Source organism: Parambassis ranga, chromosome 4 (genome assembly GCF_900634625.1).
Source record: "Parambassis ranga chromosome 4, fParRan2.1, whole genome shotgun sequence".
Lineage (NCBI taxonomy): Eukaryota > Metazoa > Chordata > Actinopteri > Ambassidae > Parambassis > Parambassis ranga.
Genome location: NC_041025.1, coordinates 6919713 through 6941202, shown reverse-complemented (window position 1 = coordinate 6941202; position 21490 = coordinate 6919713). Strand labels below are relative to the sequence as shown.

At 44.6% G+C, this 21490-nt stretch overlaps 1 protein-coding gene across 2 annotated transcripts in view; it reads left to right on the top strand.

Moving 5' to 3' along the window:
- The window catches only part of plpp3 (phospholipid phosphatase 3), a 24961-nt gene extending 3471 nt beyond the window's left edge, over window positions 1–21490 (top strand). Inside the window, exons 2-7 of one of the 2 annotated variants that reach the window (XM_028403527.1) lie at window positions 9499–9656; window positions 11934–12026; window positions 12245–12432; window positions 12509–12566; window positions 15779–15955; window positions 20072–21490. In XM_028403527.1, coding sequence (XP_028259328.1) covers window positions 9499–9656; window positions 11934–12026; window positions 12245–12432; window positions 12509–12566; window positions 15779–15955; window positions 20072–20200 — 803 coding nt within the window. In that variant the 3' untranslated portion in view covers window positions 20201–21490. Of the gene's footprint in view, window positions 1–8973; window positions 9129–9498; window positions 9657–11933; window positions 12027–12244; window positions 12433–12508; window positions 12567–15778; window positions 15956–20071 lie in introns of both variants that reach the window. The other variant, XM_028403528.1, reaches the window with a different exon arrangement.

Genomic DNA, 21490 nt, shown 5'->3' with positions numbered 1-21490 from the left:
GTTCAGTGATGTAATTTTTCCATAAGTGATGCACAGGAAGATTGTTAACAGCAATTGAGAGGAGTGTAACCTTTTGGCCTCGGGGACTCAGCTTCATAACTGGCCCTGGAGAATTAACCCTAGATGTCTGTACCCAACTCCTGCTTTCCCATTAGCTGCTATAGCATTACAGCAGTCAGTCACACGGCCCCTCATTAAAGCTGGAGAGGTTTAACCTCTACCTCTCCAGGCCTCAGCCACTTCAATCCTGAGCCGCTCTACAAATATTTTCCAGAATTTCTCAAATTCTTCATTTGACTGTGGTGCCATGGCCGAGGTCTCTTGATTGGACATCTGGTGCAGTTCTGAGAGTAAGTGAACCAGGGGGCATGGAGTGTGCGTATGTGTAGAGGAGCTCAGGAAAGGGTGGGAAACGGAAAGGTAGTGTCGGTCGGAGGAAGGTGTGGTTGTGAAATGAAATCCTGTCCATTTCTTTTTGCCTCACCGTCCATTTCCACCCCCACTCCCACTCCTTCCATTCCTGCTCCCTCACCACTTGAGCCAGCCTTCCCTTTACTTAATTGCCAATTGCCAATCCTCAAAGGAACATAAGAAAGTAAAGACTTTAAATGAGAATGGTTTTAGTTTCGACCTCATACATATTTTAGATTTTATTTCAGCAAAATGTAGCTATCATAATTTAAAATACAGCCCATTTACTTGTTAGAAAAGAGATAAGAATAATATGCTAAGTGTCTAAACTGTAAACTGTAATCAAACAGCAAGTGGGAGGCCTTCACTCACAGACTTAAACACAGGCTTCCATCCAAAACTACTGACCTTATTCTAACTGCAAATATTCTGCAGCCTAAGCAGAGGTACACATACTGTGGATGTGGACTGTGGATACTCTTGAGTCCGTTTAGTTGTAAGGTCAAAGGTCAAACAGAAAATCAAGTTCTCTGCCTGCAGTTCTCTGTGTATGACATTAGCTGCTCTGAGCACATGTGTTATACCATATGTTGTATCTGTGTGTGTAGGGGCTGGCCTGGGCTGCTGTATGGGTTTATGTTTTGGCTGCAGGATAAGGCGAGGTTAGGGATCCTAAAAAGGTGACCAGTGTCCTCTGGCATAGGAGCAGTATTATGCAATAAGATAAAGATCAGCAGATGACAACAGTGGTCCTAGCCATGCTACCTCTCTAAGGATGTGTGTCCATATATAGGTGCATTTTTGTATTGCTGTATAGGCCTATACGCCGTAGTAATACTGTCACCCGACATGTAGCATTTTCAGTCTGTCATTGTGGCATGTGGCCGGTTTCTGCTGGTGAAGGAGTTAAATGACAACCCCCCGGGGCTGATGTTTATGAAGGGCTGTGATTAGAGGTGTGTGGGTGTGCATGTGTGTGTGTCCCGTGGGGTTCATGAGGGAGAAGCGAGCGCCCAGAGCTGTCATTAAATGGACGGTATGGCCTGAAGGGTGAAACAGTCTGTATACCCTTATGTGTGTGTGGGTAGCATGTGTGAGGCATCTGTGGCTCGATTTGTGTGTGTTTGTGTGTCCCATGTGGTTCCCGTGGGCAAGCTGAAGGCATCAGGTTGACTGATGTGCTTGTAACTCTTTATGCTGGTAATATAAACCAGACACATTCATCTTTTTTTTAACCCTTTCTTTCCACTGTCTCCATCCTGGCAAACAGTTAAATTGCACAATAAAACAAAGACACCAGCTTGTAGTTCACACTTTGACAACAGTGGTGTAGTAAAGCCTGTTTTCCCATCTCTGTCCACGCCTTCTTCTGTGATTGCATCCTATTTATATAAACACTTTCAAACTGCTCATTTAGATTATTTTGGATTACTGGGCTGGACTCTACCATTAACTTTTGTTAGCAGTTTTGCATGTGTTTAAACTTGTATTTGAGTTTTGTAAATGAATATTTTCTGGAATCCTGTGTGTGGGCTCTGAACTCATTCCTAAACATCTGATTGTCCATTACACCCATGAAAATAATAACTCTTGCACAACAAGTGTACTGTCTTTAAACCACTGTCTTTCTAGGCATGCATTTCTACTAGTTGGCGTGGGACACAGAGCTTTACGATGGTACAAGGCGTACAGTGTGAATGGGAGCAGAGGCCGCAGATGATCTGAAGCTCATTACGTCTCTCTGTTACACCACGCTGTCCTTGCTTGGGCCTCCTCCCTGCTGTTACACAGGCCCCTCTGTCTGTCACTTTCTCTCACTGCATTACCCGCTGCAATCCTCTGTATTTGTGTGCATGCACATGCTGTGTGCATCCAGGGATTGGGAGGGGGGGCATTGGGGGTCAGAGAGATTTCACTGTTTCACAGAGAACAATGCCCCTTTTGATGCATCTCTGAGCTCTTTGTTTCGTTAACGAGGACCAATAGGCTAGTGGCAGACAGAAGGAGGGGGAGAAGTGAATGAGGTAGGGATGAGAGAGTGTAAGGGCCTCCTCACTGAGTACTCAAGGCCGCTTGATTATCTATCAGTGGTTTATGGCTGTTGCTGCTTCTAGCTGTATTGTTGACTGGATTGTGGGCTGGTGTGCTTATCTGCTCAGTGCTGTGTAGTAATCAGCTCAGCATCCATATTGGCGCAGGCCTTATCTGAGCTGCAGCCACTGAGTCCTTATCCTGTTTACATACAGAGAAGAGCCCTGACTGAAGAGGCTAACTAATACTAGAAAATGTTAAGCAGAATATTCACATAGCAGTGCCAATTTGACACCCATTATCTTCACATAAGGGAACTCTCTGCAGAGGTGAGCATGATATGTGATGAGTGGAAGGAGGTGGGAGGAAAGTAGTGTGTGAAGTTTAGGAGAGCATTATCCAGACAGAGGTGTCAGGTTTCAAAGAGTCCACGGGCCTCTTCTCCACAGCCGGGCTTTTGTCCCAGGGGGTAATAATGCCATTATGGCAATAGCAGAGAAACGCCCATCCAGCCAACCAGACCAATAGCCTGATCTGGCCCCTGGGCACTGCTCAAGTTTCCCTTCAGTGCAGAGCAGCTGTGTGTTTGTCCTCCCCCTTTCAACTGTCAGTGCAACCAAGCATTAGAAATGTCTTGATGAGCTGTAACTAAAACACATTATGATTATCCTCTTGCCTCCTGAGCTTGCTAATGTTGACCAGGGTTCATTTTCCCACAAAACACTTTAGCATCTCTTCAAATGTGCTCACAGTCTAACAGCAACATGGGGCCGGCACAAACATTCAGAGAGGCTGCCCATGCAGGTGCCTGCTGGTAAAAGACCCTCAGAGAGTGTCCCAACAGATGCCTGTGTGTAAAAGGCATTTATTCCTGTGAATAAAATCTCTCTGAGTAAGCACATGCTTCAGCCAGCGGCCCCCCGGTCGCTGCAGCATTCATACAGAGGGGGGAAAAAGGACAGGGATTCACTCTGTACACCACTCTGCTGACCTCAGCCACTCCTGTGTATCTGTGTGTGTCTGTGTATTTGCAGCTTTGTACATGTGTGAGACACATCAGCAGCCTGCAGAAACAATGAACTCACGTCTCCAGCCAAACATCTGTATCAGTGTACACGCTCACACACGTGTTTGTAAATGTATGTTTCCTAAACAGTGGTTATGTGTATGGATAAAGCGCTGGGTGGTTTTTATGGAACCGAGTTTGTTTATTTGGACTGTGAGAACATTTTTAAAACCCATTGTGGTCGACAACTTAAAATTGTTTGAGCAAGGCTTTGCTGAAGTTGCCAGTGGAACCACAGTAATCCACTTAAACACCCACATCGCCACACACACAGCGACATGCTGTCACAGATATAACAGGCGGTGTTACAATGACATTTGTGCTGTGGTCGTGTAGGTTAAAGTATGATGCTGGAGCTATGTCGCATCCTTCACCTTTGACCTTTGGCCCTGTAGCTACTTCCAGGGTCTGTCATGAACCTCAGCTAACCTATGCACTCTATTCCCAAATGTCTGGGAGGCCACGCACACTCGTGTCTATGGCTTTAGATAAAGCTAATTGTGTGGGCTTGCACTGCTGTGTGCTGCTGGATGTGTGACAGATTTTAAAACATCTAAGGCATCTGCAAAGCAGGCCATATTTAAAACTCAGAGGTCACAGCACAGATGCTAATAAGTGTGTATGCCCTCTAGAAATGTTACACTTTATATTAAGACTGAGGATGAGGTTTACATACCAGTTGAAGAAGTTATATATACACATAAATCATTACTTAAATATATCACTTGTATAATATTTCCATAGAAACATTCCCGTATGATGATATACCCACATACTGTTGCTACTGATCGGCCTCCTGCCGCACCTTCAGGCAGAACAATATCCACCAGCAAGTGGATCTGGCACTGAGCCGCTCATTCTCTCTGATCCCTTATTCTTATCAAATGCATACATGCACACTTTCACTGTTTGCCCACAGAGCTAATCTTTATCACACATACATCCCCTTCAGATTACAACTACACTGTGACTTGTATAGTAGTTGGATGAGAATAAATTAAACAAGAATACTCTCTTTCTCTGTCACACACATATCATATAACCACAACACAACTCTACCTTTACATTCTTTTTAGCTATGTAGGCCACTAGAAGTGTTCTTTAGAATTACAGCTTATGTTGCAGGGTGTGTGTACATGTCTAAATGATAGAATTATGTCAGGAGACTCTTCCAGAGACATGGAACCAGACACAGGCGCAGATCATCTTATGTAGGTCATAAAAAACGCCAATTCTATAGGATAAATACCAAGCATTTTTTAAATAGTCACATATTTAGGAATATTGTTTCATCAGCACCAGACACCCAATCTGTTTAAAAACTAGTGAGAAAAAGCAGAGAGGAAGAGAGGACAAATTATCATTGATTGACTGGCCAGTCTATAGAGTTGAACCCCACTTTCAGCCTCCGCCCTCTCCAACCTTCCTCTGAATTGTCTTCTACCCCGCTCCTTCTCAGGAAGGGTCACATGGTGGGTTTGAGAGACAGGAGGAGGAAATCCTCCATTAGAGTACACCACAATACCTTTTCCTCTGCCCTGCTCCGCCTCCCATTCACCTCTCACGCTCGCTGCTGTCACTCGGGCTCGCTCGCTATAATCACGATATCATTCTAATTCTGCCCCTGAAAACCATGAAAGCCCATTAAAATGTCAATAGAGACCCAGAAGAGTGAGAGAGTCATGAGAGCGGGAAGCCTGCCACTAGTCTCGGCAGAAACACAGGTGTTGTTCTACGGGGAAATTAGTGCCATGTCAAGGGGAATTAACCTTTTAGGTGACGCAGAGCTTTAGCTGGCATAAGAATAGCTATTGTTTCCTCATCTGGCAAGTACAGTCCGTCTTAGGATGACAGAAAATAATAGAGGATTGCTGATCCTCACTCTGCAGGGCCGAAGAAATATTGGATTGTAGTGCAAGGAACATGGTTTAAATACATCAAAATGCAAAGCATACATTCTAAGCTGTAAATTGATTTAAGAAAAGTTTCTCTTGTGTTTCCCTTGTGTTTGTGGGAAAAGTAAAAATAAGCTTTAACCCTGCTAATCGACCTGCTCACTAGCTATACCCAATTTAACTCCAAAGCCAATCAAACGGGCGCTGGCTGGATAATCTCCCTCACACAAACAAATGCAGGCACACAACCTAACTCACACACACACACTCACACACACACACACACACACACACACACACACACACACACACACACACACACACACACACTAACTTACACACACACACATGCACACACACTAACTCACACACACACACATGCACACACACACTAACTCACACACATACACACAGCAAGCTACGTTTATATAAACTTACAACTCACAAACACATGCACACACACCACCATATAAACACACAGGCATATTTCTGCGCTGTGATCTCTAGCAGGCAGCACAGTGTACGTGTAAGCACGTGAGTAGATTTACAAATGGAAAATAAGTGCAGCATACACACACACAAAGGCCCCTCCATGACCTCTGCATATAAACACTGATTCAACTACCCCAAGATATGCCTCTCTCTCTCTCTCTCTCTCTCTCTGACCTGTGGTAAGTAGTCTTTAGTGGTCTGCAGCGGTTCTCCTCAATGACTGAAAGAGAGAAATGCATGACAGGATCTGATAAGACAAATAGAACTGTTCCCACTCTTTCCCAGCCACCCACTCTTGATGTGTGCTTTTTACTTTTACTCTCCACACTTCTGGGCACTTCCCCTCTTTTACTCCGTGTCTCCATTGAGGGGATTTTTCAGCTTTAATTAATTTCAGACGCCTGTTGTTGCTGTTAGCAGTTCAGTGGCTTGATAGCTCATAAGGCTCATTGCCTTTGTAAGCACAGGATACACAACCTCTGGCAGGGCAACACACAACAACAAAGGGTGAAAATGGGTTGAAATAACTGTAGATATAGTTCCAAGACATGACTGTATGCAGTTAAGTGTCTTTCTGTTCTTTAGTGAGACAGTCAAGCATCACTGAATGTTACTGACCTCACACCAGAGCTTGTAAAATAATTGTTATTTAATTCAGTGACGCACCACAGGCCTTTGCCAACAGGCCAGCCCACTTCTTTCTCTGTGTCTTCTGTCTGTCTTTATGTCTCCTTCCTCTGCCCCCCCCCCTGCCTCTCTCTCTTCTTCTCTCTCTGGGTCAGCAGGATCCATGAAGGTCACTCGCTCTTTATTCTTTTGGCATAAAGGAGGCCATATTTCTTCACACCACTGTATGCAGATGAGGCTCAGATGGCAGTCGGGTTAACTCCGCAGTATGTTTTATTTTGTGCTGAGAACTTCGTGGTCTGACTGTGGTATGAGGAGAATGCCCACATACCAGGCTGTTTTCAGGGAGATGGCATGGAAGGTGGGAGGCAGCACAAAACAGCTTGGCATCTCAAGACTAGGCAGCGTGCAGACAGAGAGGCTTTCACAGATTTTCAATAGATGCTGTCGAGATATTCAGTCACTCAATCTCGCTTTACTTTATCATTCAGCTGGTCGGCTCTCCAGTTTCCCATGGTGTTCCCCGATCAGTTTAGCTTCTAAGCATTGGTTGGCTTGTGTGTTTTTGTCTGGTGTGTGTGTATGTGTTAAGCCCATGACCTTCTTTCACTTCACCTCATTAGCATATGAATCCCCCTCCACAAGTAGGCAAAAGTGGAAGGATTGAAAATAGAGGCAAAGAGAGTCTGATGTGAATAAAGCACTGAACAAGTTATTTCCCAGCTGAGTGTTTCCCCAGCAGAACTCGGTTTTTGCATTCTCAGTTTGTATGGCAGATTTGAACAGAAACCCATATCTGCACAAGAATCCACAGGACCTCCCTGCCCTGCCATGCACCCATAATTCTGTGTTCACCCACAGCTAACCCTGCCTGTTGTGTGGACAACAGGGTTCTCAGACACCACCAAATTACTGCCCAGTCTTGTGTGGGCCCACCGTCAGTCTGTTAAACCCTGGTTGCTGCTGCACGCTGTTTGTGCAGGTGTCTGCACCAGTGACCATCACATCTGCTGCCCTCTGCTAACCACTAAGGGAGAGAGACATTTTTGTCTACACTGAAATATCAAAACTATTCAAACATGCTTTAATCTTTCTGTAATTTATGTGGCTTACATTTTTAACTTTTTGCCACTTTTTTCTGTGGTCTGGAGTTTGATCTTCATCAGCAAAGAACTTCATCTGGCAAGAACATTTACAAATGTGGTCAACAAGACAAAATACAGAACATTGTTTTCTAAGAGCAGCCATTTTGCTGTGACCTGTTGTTAGTGTCTGCTCCTTGATCTTGTTAAACACCTGAGGCAACCTTCTGCTTCCAGCTGGGCGCAGTCTCACATTCATGAGTAAGAAAGTGCCTTTTGAGGTTCATGCGAGGGGTATGTTTTTCAGAACAGACCAGTAACATGATCTCCATCTCCCATCACTGGTGCAGACGACAGCCATGGTTCTGTGCGGCGTTATTAGGAACATTCATGAGTAGATCTCATACGTTAATCCAAATGTCAAAAAACCCTTGTGATGGGAGCTAACCGCATGAGCCGCAAGTGGGAATGCTTTCTTTGCAGTCTGACATTCAATGTATATGTTGATGTGTCTGCATGTGGGTCGTCAGGACGCCTTCGTGTCTTGAGCTCCCTCTATTTATGAGCAACTATGGTCGTATGAGCACACACGCCAAACATGCTCTCATGCGAATAATGTTCCAGAGTTGGGTGGGCTTACTTTTGTTTTTCTTGGTATTCACACATTTTAAAATCCTTCAAGGAAAAAGTCCCTGCCTGAGTTTGCACGCCTCTCTTTGTATTGCTTTGATTTGGAGATATGTATTTATTTTCCTCTTGTCTTGACAGAATTTGGGTGCACATGTGTCCAAATGAGTGTGTGTGGATTCACTTGACCAGCTGCAAATTATAGCTTAGCTTTTAAGCATTGTACATTTGGTGTTGGTGGCGAAGTTCTGCTTATTGTTAGGAAGGGTCTTTGTACTTTTAAAAGTTAAATATTCAATGCAAAGAAAGCAAAAGAGAGGAGATAAAAGAAAGCAAGAAAATACACTTGGTCCTGGACACTGGCTCAAATGGCACTCCTCTACTATCCATGTATTGACACAGTCACCCTGCTGAAGGGTGTCTTTTGGCTTCCCTAATGGACCCCTGGCAGCAGGTCTGTTTACTCTGTTAGAAGGAAGAGATGCTAAAAGATAAATCTCAGTTCTCAATGGTGTCACAGTGTCAACTGGAACGGCAGGAGAGGCTTTGGAGAGTAAACAGATTAATGTGAACATGAGCTCACACACACACACCTGTGCAGGTTAACCTGTGTTTTAACTATGTTTTTTCTTCAGCTCACAGGTAAGTCAATTTAGCCACGTGATGAAGAGAGGTTTGTCTGAGCTGTGTGTGTGTGTGGAAAAGGGGCGGAATTCATACGTCAATTTTGTTGTGTGTGTAGCTATGCTGCCAACCCTGGTTCTGCATCGTACCTCTATTCGCCCATACCAGAGGGGTCTTTACTGCAGCGACTCCAGCCTGAACTACCCCTACAAGAGCAGCACCGTTCGCTCCTCAGTGCTCATTTCTGTTGGCTTGACACTGCCCGCGGTGTCCGTAAGTCCCCCGACACAAAGAGCACTCAGCTGCGGGGAAAACACTGAGGACAGAAACAGGGAGGGCTCGAGGTTCATGGAAGTAGCTGTAAAGGAGCGGCATAAAATCTGCATTATTAAAGTCTGGAAAAGCAGATTATATTTTGAGTCATAGACATATCTAATTTTGGAAAACTGTCACTCCTTTGCTGCAAACATACATGACAGCCTTAAGCCCCACCCACTTCTGATATCCCATGTTCCCCTGGTGCCAGCATGCTCCTTGTGCTGCCCCTGTTCTCTCCTGTTTATGTCTGTGTCACTGACCCGGTGCTTTTATGCTTTCTTTCTTCTCTCCCTCTTTCTGTCCTCTCTCTTTGTGTCTTTTGTAGCTAGCCTGCCTTTCCTGATCATTGAGACTAGCACCATAAAGCCGTACCAGCGCGGGTTTTACTGTTCGGACGAGTCCATCCGCTACCCCCGAAAAGAGGGAGACACCATTAGTGATGCCGTGCTTTGTGGTGTTGGCATTCTTATTGCCATCTTCTCTGTAAGTCGACTCTCACACCTCCCTTTGTTTGCTCCTTGACCTCCAACTCTTTGATACTCATAGCTTAGTACTTAACATAAACCATTCGTCAGAAGTTTGATTTCATCTTAAAAAAACCCTTTACTTGTCTCCCACCTCCATTCTACAGTGTTTTCTTCATCATACTCTATCCTTCTAAAGTCTTTTTGAGTCATCCAAGCCATTTGTAAGGCTTGTGTTTTTTATTACTTTTCTAAGTGAGTCAGTGGTGGTGCGAGGCCCCCCAAGCTACATTAGGAAGTGTTTGTTAGTGTGTATGTGTGCTGACACATGCATGCCAAAGACCAAAGAGTTTTTTAACAACCTCCCAGTTCAGTCTCATGCCTTCCACTTCTATCACAACCCCGTGCCCTCTGTGGCCCTCGCATTACTTCGAGTAAATGTGTCAGTGCCCTCTCCCATGCCCGCGGTGGCCCACCGCCCACTGAAGTCTTCATTCTCATGACTGGATCCGTGCTCCAGAAAAGGGCAAGAGCTGTAGCGTTGTGCCAGCAGATTAGAGGTGGGCTAGGGCTTAGTGGAAACATGCTATAATGACATGTGACGGTTGTATGTCAATTAGTGCCACGTGGTCAGGCTGGAATATGTTAACAGCCCCCAGACTCACTGTGGCAGCTCCCCTCATAAGCTCCCAGACGTCTCCCCACTGCCGTCCCCTTGCCATCAGCTTGCCTGTTGGGCACAGACACACACACACACACACACACTGTACAAGCTCAGCTCTTATGCTTATTGGAACCAGGAGACTGTGCTTGCATTATTTAGTTCCCTCACATGTTCACGTGTGGGCAAAGCTGCCGTGTCTGACACAGCTGTGTTCCATTAGTGGTGTCTAATGCCATGCCGACACCATTCCTTTGACGCGTGCACGCTCTCTCACACACAGGCATGTAGACATACACACATATATGGAGACACATACATGCACTGGTGGTGGTTTCCAGCTAGACCTCCTGTTTATCTCCACTGCTAGGGAAACCCCAGTAGTAGCCATGTCTGACAGGCCGTGTTTCCACTGTGAGTCAGAGTGAAAAATTTTTTTTTAAGCATACATAACAATAATAAAAAATAAACTCATCAGCTACATATGAGCCCTCTGGTCAGATCAGAGATTCCTTGTCTGCAATAAAACAGCCAGACATGTAGGAATAAACCAAGACAGGGAGGCAGAAATGGGGGTGGGGGTCCTTAATGCAATTTTCGAAAAACCCAAATAAACTTCTCAGGTCTGTATCAAGCTCCCATAGTTCTAATCTCCAGCTCCGATCTGAACAATTCCATGACAATAGCTCATGCAAACACACTAATACAGTACCATGTTTGTTTGTTCTGTCTGTTGAGCCTTCCTGCTGACCACCCAATATGTAGAATAGGTGTGTTTATCAAGATTAGCAAGACACACAGAGGGAGTACAGACAGAAAAACAGTAGGAGGATATAGGATGTGTGGGAAAACCTGATGCTGTGGACACATTCATGCGTGCTATCCACACAATGTCACCTAGTGGAGATGGGCAGGTAAATATTTTCCTAAGAGGCTGGGAGAGGTAAAAGTAGGCACTAGGCAGGAGAGTGAGGCCTTGCACCGAGGAAAGAAAAAGAAGCAGCACGTCCGTCATTTTGCTGCTTCAGGTGGTGGAGATTTGATTGACATCTCTGTGCCTCATGGGCTAGCTTGGCATAAGCCTTCTCAGTGTGGATAAGGTCTTTCCATGAGGCCCAGGGCTACCTAAAACCACCTAGTTAAAATACCACAGGACTCAGGGATAGCCCACTGGAGCCCACTAAGCTGTATAGCAGATGATATAAATCCTCCTTACATCAAAGTCTGACTACTATCCATTCTTTCATGAGGGTTTCTTTTTCTCCCTTTTCGTTCACTCTTCATATTCCACATAAAATGCTGCATCATATCATTGAGCAGAGCATCACCTCGGCTCAGACTCACCCCATAATCAGACTGCCTGAGGGAAGGGCAGGCCATGCTCATTCTCTATGTTTGCTTGTGTGTGACTCATTCTGTCTCACCTGTCTGTCCTTTACATGTCTTCTCTACTCCACCTGTCTCTTCAGCCTAGAATTAGATTGTCAGCATGATATACATTCAGTAATCAGCTGTGTATTGCATGATTTTCCTTTGCATCTAAACCTAATGCAAAAGTGTCAGAAACAGCAGCATCACTAACCTGTCTTGTCTCACAAGTGTAATTGTTTATCTAAACAAATGTGTTTCTTTTAGATTGTGATTGGAGAATGCTTCAGGATTCATCAGTTACATGAGGGAACGAAGTCATTTGTTGGGAATCCGTACGTCGCATCTCTCTACAGACAGGTCAGCCCAGCAGAAGAAGTTGTACATGTTAACACCCCAGACTACGGAGCGTTATGTTATTGTCTCTTACATCCAGTGTGTAGTGGAAGGAATGATTTCAATGTGTCCTGATACATCATCTTTAGCTTTAAAACATATCTTTAGTCTATAAGCATGAAGTCACAGCTATCTTTTCTGCATTGCTGTTATGTCTAATCATCACTGTGTGTCATTTGCAGATTGGCGTGTTCCTCTTTGGCTGTGCTGTCAGCCAGTCATTCACAGACATTGCTAAGGTGTCGGTGGGTCGCATGAGACCTCACTTCTTAGATGTGTGCAGACCAGATTTCACTAAAATCGACTGCTCACAGGGATACATCACCAACTACACCTGCACTGGTGCTGAGAGTGATGTACAGGAGGCCAGGTCTGTGTAAACAATGATACACTCAAGAGATATTTAAATGGGAAAACATGACCAAATATAATCTTTCTCTCTGCAGGAAATCCTTCTTCTCAGGACATGCTTCTTTTTCAATGTTTACCATGCTGTACCTGGCAGTAAGTAACTATCATACTCTCTTATGCACTCAGATTCATGCAGGCACACACATGCTGATAGTCACAGAAACACCGGGGTGTGGAGGGAGTTCTGGAAAATTGCTGGGATTTGATTAGAGGATTCACTGCTTAAAAGAAAAAAAAACACAACAATGTTCTTATCCCCCCAGCCTCCCACTCCTCCATCTCCTCCCCCATTTAATACTTGTTGCTCCTTGGAGAGTCAGATGGATGCACTCCGCCTCCACCTGTTTTCTTCAGGGCAGCTGAGTGTGCACTTCCTGTCCTCTCCCATTCCTCTCCACCGCTCCCTCTCACTCCACCTGTTGTGGGTGTCTGGAAGGGCTTCACACCCCTGAGGCATTTCATGCTTCAGACTTTCTAATTACACACACGGAGACAATTGCCAGCTCAGAGTTCCCCAGCCATGTCCTTCCCCTCCTTCTCTGTGTACACACCACAAGTTTCAGCCTCGCTTTACATGCTACAGAGAAAAGACACAGCAGAAAAAGCGTCAGTGTTGTGGGTCTGGCAGGCTGGGTTACAAGGAGGTCTTCTGACAGTGGACTGACAGTTGAAGTTGTTTTGTACCGTTGTATTGCCATGCAGTGAGGGCTTGCTGTGGGTATTTCCCAGCCTCTGAGTGAACCTACAGCTGCACTCTGGTCAGACCAAGGAAAAGAGCTGAATATAAAGCAGAGGAAAAGGCAGAATGGGAATGGAGATGTGCTGTATCCAGACCACAGAGTGACACACCAGTCAGAGACCAGTGTTCCAGCTGCAGCAAACTCAGGATTGCAGCCAGCGGAGGCTGGTCTACACATAAAGAGAGGGCAGCTGAGGGACTGGAAGAGAGATGGAACAGTTCGTAGTTGGTGTTTTGGAATACAAAAACCAGCTTGTAACAAATCCTACTGTAGAGAAGTTCCTGGTAGTAAAAGGAAATTGCTGCTGTGTTTGTGCTAGCTGTGAATTGGTCATCATCCTCTTTATATTTATAAACACCCCACCTCCACAATCATAGATGTTCTGATCTGATCAATATGAGGACACAATCTAATTGCTAGACTTTGTCCTCATAATTGCCGGCAGAAAAGTATATTTTATTAAACTTTGATCATAGAGAAATACCCTGTAAAATAGTTCAAAACATAACATCCAATAAATTCTAAAAATTATTCAGCAACATTAATTGCATAATCAGACAGATGGAAATATGATTCCATCATGAAGTTTGCTTTGTCCAAAGCCACAATCTTCTCCACAAGCACAAATATGGATCTTTGTTTTCTTGGGTATTTTGCCTCAACCTCAGCTGGTGTTTTTGCTCTCCAGCATGAGTGTCATTTCCACAGTGTGGCTTTCACTTTGTCCTCCCCCCTTAATCCCACAGACATCTGCTAATAGGCACTCTGTGATAGCAAAGCACTTCATTTCCTGCCAACTTGAGATACAGCACCAAAGTACTTTGGTGCTGCGTTCAGGTGTCTTGGTGAGCTGTTTTTTGTCTGAAATGCACACGACATCTGAATAATGGCTCAAGCTCTTTCTGTGGGTTTTTTGTGCCTACAGAATTCTTGCTGAGGCTCATAGCATGTTGTTGGTTGAATAAAAACCAATATTTTGTTTGAACCACAGCTATGCTGTTGTCTCACAGCATGGTGTGAAAAGACGGGAAATGAAGGGAACAGGCATTAAAAAAAAAGCCCTCACTCTCATTCTTTCTCACTTTGTTGTGTTTGTGTTTTATTTCATTTAACACTGACTTTGAGTCAGCATGAGGGAGACGATCTCTTGGAATGAGATGGATTCTTTTAAAACCACCAGACTTTGTGTCGCTCTTGTCTCCGTCTGTCGTGGGAATTTGTTGGGGCTCCTTTTGTTGTGTTTTATTGTTGCATTGTCCTCAGATCTAACTATTCAGCAAACATTTTAGGAGGATGACTTTGGAGAAAGCAGATTTAAGGAGGAAATGTTGCACTGTGAAAGATTTGCCGGTCACTGACCCTCTGAGTTCCTTATTATGACTGAGCATGCATGCGTCTGCTAATCCAGGCTTGGACTCAGTTATTTGGGTTTGCTCAGTGCCTTCCAGTTTGATAGGGTCATGCTGACTTTAATTCCTTTGTTTTGACTAAGGGCACTTTCACACCTTTGTCCTCTATTAAAACGGATCAAAGGTTGTGCGAGGGATTCATTCATGGGCGCTGGATATCAGACAAAAGTACTTATCAATATTCTTCGCCCACTACCTGAGAACCACTGTAACGGAAGTCTGGAGTCCAAACATCCCTGCCAGGGAGGAGGAGAACAGGACCAGAAGGGATGGGAGGGATAGCTTCCTCTGCTTCCGTAAGGAGAAGAACAATGATAGTGTCGTAGAGGATGTGTGAGGGAGCTTTATGTCCACACCTACAGGGGCTTGTAAAGGATGGGGGTTGCTGGGAGGCACTGTGGCTGTCTGTAGGTATTGTTAGCATGACTGATTATAAGACACAAGTATGGAGGCTATGTAGACCTTGGCAGGGACCGGCCCTCCCAGGCCTCCTGAGTTTGGCTGTGAGAGGGAGGAAGTTAGAGAAATAAATGGTGTAGAAATACTGGATGTCTGAGAAACATAGGCTGACCTCACCACAGTGCGTGTAAGTGGATGAAAAAAAAAAACATGTATTTGCACTTGACTCCACTGAAAGTGGCCTTGGACTTAGTTGTTCCTGTTTTGGTTATTCTCAGTGTTTATCATGACCCAAAAAATGGTGTCTGACTGCAGGCGAGAGGGCGAGGTGGGGGTGGAGGTTGCATCCGCTTTGTCTCCTCTTTGCTCTAATAGAGGGTAGTGAGTTCATCCCAACAAAGTATCGAAACATGCATGGCAGGGAATGTATACATATGTGCGAGTGTGTATTGCAGCCGTGCTGTTTTTACAGCTGGGATGTTAAACCATGAATCAGCCATGTCCAGGTGTCAGGAAGTCCAGTGGGGAAGAGAGTGTGTGTTTCTCTGTGGGTCTGGCAAATCTGCCCATTTTGATTCAGTCTAGACCTCTCAGACAGTTATAAGACACACACACACACACCTTGCAGGTGCACGGTTAAAAGGTCAATGCACATTAAATAACTTTTGTGATGATTTGGTCATTACCTCTGACACATCACTCTCTATTTAATGATAATTATACATATTAAATGCCCCTTTTCTCTTCTTCTTTTCAGTTTTATCTCCAGTCCCGGTTTACATGGCGTGGCGCTCGTCTCCTCCGCCCTTTGCTCCAGTTCACCCTGTTGATGATGGCCTTCTATACCGGCTTATCACGCGTCTCTGACCACAAGCACCATCCGACTGATGTCCTTGCAGGCTTTGTGCAGGGAGCCCTGGTGGCCTACTGCATAGTAAGTACACACAAGATGTATGCAAACCACAAAAAATATTAGAAATACAGTGTAATTAGAAACAGACCATTTTCAAGTTAAAGCTTTTCTGATACAGAGCACTGGGGATCAGATTCTCCTCTTCTCCTCTTGCTTTGGTGAAAGGGAGAAATGGAGCAAGCAGTGAAGTGAGGAGAATCTGATTCCCTTTAATGAATAACACATTGCTTGGAGCACCATAGAGTGTGTCTGCCCATTGGTGTGAATCCATATACTGCAACCTTCCTCACTACTTTTGTGACATATCGTCACAGCAGTTGCCAGATGATTTTTGTAACCCTCATCATTACACTAAGCTAGATGGAGCCAAGGAAAATTGAATTTGGGTCGAGAAGAAAGTAGGAGGGGGGTCTAAAGAGAGAGGGAGAGAGTGCAAGAGCGGGGATTAGCCTTTGAAAAAGGAATGAGACCGTTAATTATTCTGGATTTTTTTATTTGGTGGCTCTGGTTCTATCAGCACAGCAGGCCCTGCTGAACTCCCCCTCCTGCGTCTGGCAAAAGTATGGAAAGGCACATGCACACACACACACATACACATGAACACAAGCCTTACCTTTCTGCACGACCCAAATCATGAATGTGAAAAAAAAAAATAGGTTCTTAGTAGTGGCGCCTAGGCAGGCCTTGGCACTGCTAAAATGCCTTCACACACACACACACACTGAATTGCACACACAGAATCACACACGTCGTTGTGAGTCCTTGAATTCCAGGATTATTGAGGGATTTGTGTGCAGAAACCAATGTGTAACAATAGACTGTAACGCACTGGCAAAATCAATGCTCCATTGAATGAGCGTACCTCCTGGACGACATCAGCTTTGACAAGTGGATAAATTATGTTTTCAGAAATATCCTGTGTATGAGGTTGACCTCCGAATGGGCAGATCTGGCAGGAGGAGTGCAGGGAGGGAAGTGACAGGAGAGAGGAGCCTTGTCTAGGTCTTGGCTCTGGATGAGCGTGGGTTTAATCCAACTCAGCTATTCCACAACTCTCTGCATGCAGAGAGACAGCTTAATGCACACATACACCACACATACACAGAGAGACACATTATGCACATCCACATGCATACACACCACACATAGCATATACACATGGCCGAGCCCCTACTGATCAAGGCAATGAGGTTAGTTTTACAATCCTTGACGCCCCTTCTGATTTGCCCAGTCTCTGTAGAAACACACATCTGTGAGTACTTTAGCTCGCTCCTGCGGCCTCTCAGTGAGCAGCAGAGCAGAAAGGACCTGACAGGAGATGAGTGGAGGCAGGACCGAGGACGCATAATGCCTGTGTGGCTCACAATTGCCAGCAGAAGGTACTTAATCAAAGTGTGAACATCTTAAGAACTCTAAAAGTTAGTATCAGTCATTTTTCATTTAAATCCGAAGGATAAAAGTGTGAGTTCACACTTTGGAAACGTGTCAGAACATACATGTTTTTCAACACATTTTGAGTGTTAAGAGAATAGACATGTAAATCTCACTACTGTGATGGTTGCCTGGGTAACATTAACGTAGCTTGAACTTGTACGTACTACGTGAAAAAGTTGATAGTACACACACTGAGACACAACACTCAGATTTGAAGAACAAAAGAGTGCATTAGAGGAATTAGTAAATTTGCACTTAAGTCCCATGTGTGCAGTTGTCCTATGATGAGTTACACAGTCTTGTGGAACAGTGTCTTCCTTTCCAGATAACTCATTATAAAGTAAGTCAAATGTTTTGTTCCATGACTTTATTGTCGCTGCTGTTCCACTGCTACAGCTTTAATCGCACTGCACCCCAACTGAGTGCTGGTAAATGAGCAATACGAACATGTATAGACACATTCATATGCAGTGATACGGTGCCTTTGCTGTCGTCTTTGTTGTAAGCAAATTATTGCTTTGATGATGATGTAGTCAGATGGACAAGTTTTTATTTGTAGATAAAAGTTAAACCCTTCATTGAAATGGGAGAACCACAACAGGAAGTGGTGCGTCTGTTGTACCTGGAACTTCCTATCAGACACAGTGACCTACTTTTCAACATGGGTTGTAATAAAGGTCAAGAGGACTGAATCCAGCAGGAAGCAGCTGTCAGAGCGAGAGAGCTGGGGCAGTGTTCAGATGTTTTTCAAGCTCATTGTCATTTGTGGAGGAGGAGAAGGGTCAGGCGTTAAAAGTAGGACGAGGCACGTGAACAAGCTGCACTAAATGGGGCTGGATTGTGGCACATTATAAGACTGGTTATCAGAAATATATACATCTAAATACACTCACACCTTGCAGTAAATGCTGGTGTATTGTGGCAACTGTAAATGTAGTTAGAGTTGGTTTTATGTGCGTTCAGACGAATTCTCTGAAGGACCACTGAGGTGCGTCTTCTGAGTAATGTGGTGGTTTTTAGACATTTAGTTAGTTGGTGCATCACTTCCTGTGTGACTCAGCTTTATGTGTCAGACATAGATATTTTATCGGTGGTTAAACACATGCAATTAAAAGCACACACACAAAGACACACACTTATCCATTCCTTTAAAAGTTCTACCATGTAAAGGTATTAGGGCACCAAACTGCTGAGTTTGCATCACTCAACACAATGGGCCTGGAGGCTTTGTATGTTTGTGTATATCTCTCACGGGAAGTGTTGAGGTCATGATAAGCCTTTCACCATGGCAGTTTAAGAGTGATTGGTTGGAGTTTGGGTGACGCAGCAGTGCGGCCGGCTGTGATTGGATGCGAGGCATCCTGATAGGAAATGAGCGTGCCATGTTTCCCATGACGGCTCAGGTGACTCTCAGAGATATGACCTCATATCCTTCTCCTCTCCTCCAATGGCATCACAATATAATATACCATATAACACACACCACACCAACTAATGGTTGTATAGACAAAGAGCCCTTTTTAAAGCATAGAAGCAGTTGTGTGTTATGGAGGTGTCTATCTATGTGTCATCATCAGTCAAAGGTCAGCATAAAGGTCGTTTTTATGGTCAGTAAATGTCACACTGTAATAGAGGAGAATGTCTGTGTGTTGAGCCCACCACTCATAATGAGACCCTCTGTCATATAAATGGATCAATGACTGCATGTCGACCATTTTTTTTCCCAGAAAACAAAGATGAACAGTGAACAGCCCACTCATTTTTTCCTTCAGGATATTCCCCCTATGAGAGCACCATGTATTTTCCTGTGTGAGAAGTATCCATATTGTTTTCCCTGAGGAGCTGCTGCACAGTCGGTCTTCTTTTTAGTTTTGTGTTTGAATGGCAGCCTCTCCCCCCTCGCCTCCTTGGCACAGTCCCTCGGCTCGCCCTGGACTGGCAGCACGGAAGGAAAAGCATCTGTGCCTGCCAATTATATATGTGTGTGTATGTGCCTGTGATTGTGTGTGTTAGTTCACAGTCACAGCAGAAGCCACTGTTGGGGCACGGCAGTGGGAACAGCAGCCCACTCTTACAGCAGACAGTAGTTTCCATGGTCCCACTTCCTGTCCATTTTCCTGTTTGATATATGATGTCACCAGGATGTTAGAAGGACCTTTCTGCTTTCTTTTCCTTTGTTCACCATGAGTGTAGTGGGCAGAACAACACTGTGTCTTTGAAGCTGATGTAAAAGGAGAATTCACCATTAAGCATAATTTAATAGCTCACAAAATCTTGATATGAGCCACACTAAGATCACTTCCTTCAGCCGGATTACTCAAGTGTTCTTAAGTGATAGGAAGTTCCTCATCATAGCATTGTGATGTAACATAATATTCACTTCATGCCAGCTCACAGCTCCCTTGCAGACATGTGGGTAGGTACTCACATTAGTCTTGTTTAGACCTGCCATCATAGCTTGTTCCAGCTGAGTCGTATTATTTCTTGAGCAACCATTTATAATAATTCACGTCTGAAATTACACAGACAACTCATTATGAGATAGGGTTATCATGCTGTATGGAAATTACAATTCATGCGTTTTAAGGTAAACTGAATTGTCTGGATTCCACATGTCGTTGCAGTTGGAACCCATCTTTATTTACGGGAAATCAGTGTGTTTACTTCCCTGTTTATTTACATCCTCTTTGCTATGTCCACCAGGTGTTCTACGTGTCAGACCTGTTCAAGCCCAGGGTCAAGCCAGCCACGCCCCCACCATCCCCAATCAAGAAGGAGCTGCTCCCTTCATCCGACATCATCGACAGGAACAACCACCACAACATGGTGTGAGAGAGGCCACACCTCCTTCCTGTGACTGAGGAGCCAATCACAGTGCTTCTCACCTCCCATCAGACAGTAGAATGTAGCGACAAGAGACTGTAGCTGCTTCTTAAATGGCGTCCTCTTCCCTTTTTGGCAGTGCCCAGTGAGGCACTTTGTGGACTAGGGTGTCAGATTTGAGATTTGCACAGCAGAGTCCACTCTTACAATCCAGAATTTTATTTACTATTACGTTAACTACTAATTAACAAATGAGCCCATCCTTTTGAGCACAATCAGCAAAGAATTGGAAGCTAAAAGGCAAAATTGATAACTTGACAGGCAGAGCTAAGGGTGTGGAGCTTTGATGGAAGTGGGATCTCATGAAGGGAAAAAAAACAAATAAAGAAAAGATAAGATAAAAAAGACAAACACCCTGCCTAGGGAGAGAGGGATTTACAGCAACGCTGCCTCTCTGAACTCTCTGTGGCCTTGGAATGCCGTAGGACAACAACAACTTCCTTGACTAAGGGAAGGATATTACTGCAATATCTAGCAGCATAGAAATATTAACAGGATAGAAAAGTATAACTTATAGCACTGTTTTAACTTCATTGTCCATTATCACCACTTGCTGCCTGAGATGTCTGACTGGAAAAAAGCTTGATCATGCTGACATCATGAGACAGAAACACTTAGCCTGGTGTGGTAGTTTCAAGGCTTCACACACAGGCAGGGTAACATTAGCATAGCATCACATAGCTGTATGGATCAGGACAGTCCTTTTAGCGTGTTCAGACAGTAAAACTCCAAACTGAAAATCTGTCTCCGGATCAGCACATCAAGCTTTTTGTAGTGGACTTTCAGAGTGGCCCAAACCCGGGATGTTGCATTTTTTCTGAGAGTAGATGTAGTGAAGGGGGGTTGAAATCTGTGGAAGGAGGGAAGCAGACCTTACAGCCTCCCAGCACCTGTATAAGAGGCATGGCTGTGCCGTGCCACTTCCTGGTGTTGGGTCAGGAAGGCGATAGGTGGGTGGAAGGAGTGCGGTCTGTCACCATGGAAAGAGGGTGATGATTTACAGCTTAGCTGGCACATTATTTTGGGATGATTTGGGCTCTTTCTGCTGGCAGGGAGGGGCTCTCACCCACCCAATCACTCATTGCAATGGATGTTTGTCTGTCAGTGCGTGCCTGTGTTTATGTACAGTCTTGCGTGTTTGCCTGTGTACATGTTGTGAGTGTGATTGCTCGTGTGCATATGAGCGCTGTGCCCTGTGAAAAGAAACCCCCCCTCTTGATGAACTATGTGTGTGTGAAA